This window comes from Passer montanus, unplaced genomic scaffold (genome assembly GCF_014805655.1).
Source record: "Passer montanus isolate IOZ18808 unplaced genomic scaffold, ASM1480565v1 scaffold2024, whole genome shotgun sequence".
In the NCBI taxonomy this organism is placed as follows: domain Eukaryota; kingdom Metazoa; phylum Chordata; class Aves; order Passeriformes; family Passeridae; genus Passer; species Passer montanus.
This window is the reverse complement of record NW_024366620.1, coordinates 999-2790: the sequence shown is the minus strand read 5'-3', so window position 1 is coordinate 2790 and position 1792 is coordinate 999. Positions and strand designations below refer to the sequence as shown.

The following is a 1792-nucleotide window of genomic DNA, read 5'->3' as shown; positions in this document are numbered from 1 at the left end:
GGGTGACACTGGGTGACACTGAGGTGACATTGGGGTGACACCAGGGTGACACTGGGGTCACTGGGTGACACTGGGGGGCACTGGGGGGCACTGGGGGGCACTGGGGGGCACTGGGTGTCCCCCGGTGACATTCAGGTGTCCGTGGGTGACATCTGGGTGTCCCCTGGTGACCCTGGGGTGACACTGGGTGACACTGGGGTGGCACCGGGTGGTGTTTGGGTGTCCCTGGGTGACACCGGGGTGACCCTGGGCTGTCTGTGGGTGACACCAGGGTGACATTAGGGTGACACTGGGGTGACTCAGGGTGACACCGGGGTGACACCGGGGTGACTCAGGGTGACACTGTCCCTGTCCCTGTCCCAGGCCTGTCCCCAGATCCGCTGGCTGTCCCCCGGGTGGCACTGGGGTGACTCAGGGTGACATTAGGGTGACACTGGGTGACACTGGGCTGTCTGTGGGTGACACTGGGTGACACCAGGGGGGTTCCCAGGTGACATTGTCCCTGTCCCTGTCCCAGGACACCCCCGGGATCCGCTGGCTGTCCCCCGGGTGGCACTGGGGTGACACTGGGTGGCACCGGGGGGGTTCCCAGGTGACATTTTTGTGTCCCCACCCCAGGCCTGTCCCCGGATCCGCTGGCTGTCCCCCGGGCCCCTCCGCGTCGTCCCCGGCCATTTCGGGGTCCCGCGGGGGGGGCGGGACCGGCTCCGCCCCCCCCCGGGGCTGCCCCGCCCCCAGCGCCGCCTCCTCCTGCGTGACGTCAGCGTCACGTGGGCGCTCTGCGGGGGGCGGGACCTCGGCCCGGCCCCGCCCAGGTGGGACACGCCCCGGGGCGGGGCTGGGACACACCCGGGGTGGGACACGCCCATGGGCGGGGCCACAGGGACACACCCGGGGTGGGACACGCCCATGGGCGGGGCTGGGACACGCCCAGGGTGGGACACGCCCCAGGGTGGGATACGCCCCAGGGCGGGGTCACAGGGACACACCCAGGGTGGGACACGCCCATGGGCGGGGTTTAAATGGCCACACCCTCTGCTGGGAGGGGCTTGCATGGGACACACCCAGGGGTGGGGTCGGTATTTTGGACACGCCCCCAAGCAGGGAGGGGCTCGGGTGGGCGTGGCTGCGGGATGGCCACGCCCCCGCCCACAGGGGCGGGGCTGATGGGTGAACGCAGTGGGCGTGGCTGGGAGGGGCAGAGGGTGTGGCCGCACTGACCCCGCCCCCGCAGGCCCCGCCCCCGCGGCGCAGGCCCCGCCCCCCCGCGGGCCCAGGAGCAGCTGATGGAGCTGTACCTGGGCAAGGTGAGCACAAATAAATGAATTTTTCAGTGATTTTTGGGGCCAATTTGTTGAATTTTGGGGTAAAATTTTGGGGATTTTTTGGGTTTTTTTTGCGTTTCTCACCTGTCTCTATCATAAACAAATAAATGAATTTTTCAGAGAATTTTTCATTGATTTTTGGGGCCAATTTGGTGAATTTTGGGGTAATTTCAGTGAATTTTTCAGTGATTTTTGGGGCTAATTCGATCATTTTTGGGCCAAAATTTCGCGGATTTTTTTGGGGTTTTTTTTGTTTTCCTCATTTTTTCCCCCCCGTGTCCCCCCCGTGTCCCCCCCTGTCCCCCCTGTCCCCAGGCTGCTGGGGCTGGGCCGGGTCGTGTCCTTCGCGGTGTCCGAGTGGCTCCGGGACATTCGGTGTCACCAACTGCCGGGGCTGCTGGGGGGGGTGGCACCGGTGCACGCCGTGCTCAGCCTCTGTGAGTGTCCCCGGTGTCCCCTGTGTCCCC

The 1792-nt window shown here is 65.6% G+C and overlaps 1 protein-coding gene across 1 annotated transcript; it reads left to right on the top strand.

The window, feature by feature from the left end:
• Window positions 1–592: 592 nt before the first annotated feature.
• On the top strand, window positions 593–1325 carry LOC120501789 (autophagy-related protein 2 homolog A-like; the record flags this gene model as incomplete). The annotated part of the gene is made up of 2 exons (XM_039708476.1): window positions 593–815; window positions 1235–1325. Coding segments are annotated over 2 exons (314 nt in total), but the record flags the coding sequence as incomplete, so codon positions are not given.
• Window positions 1326–1792: the final 467 nt, after the last annotated feature.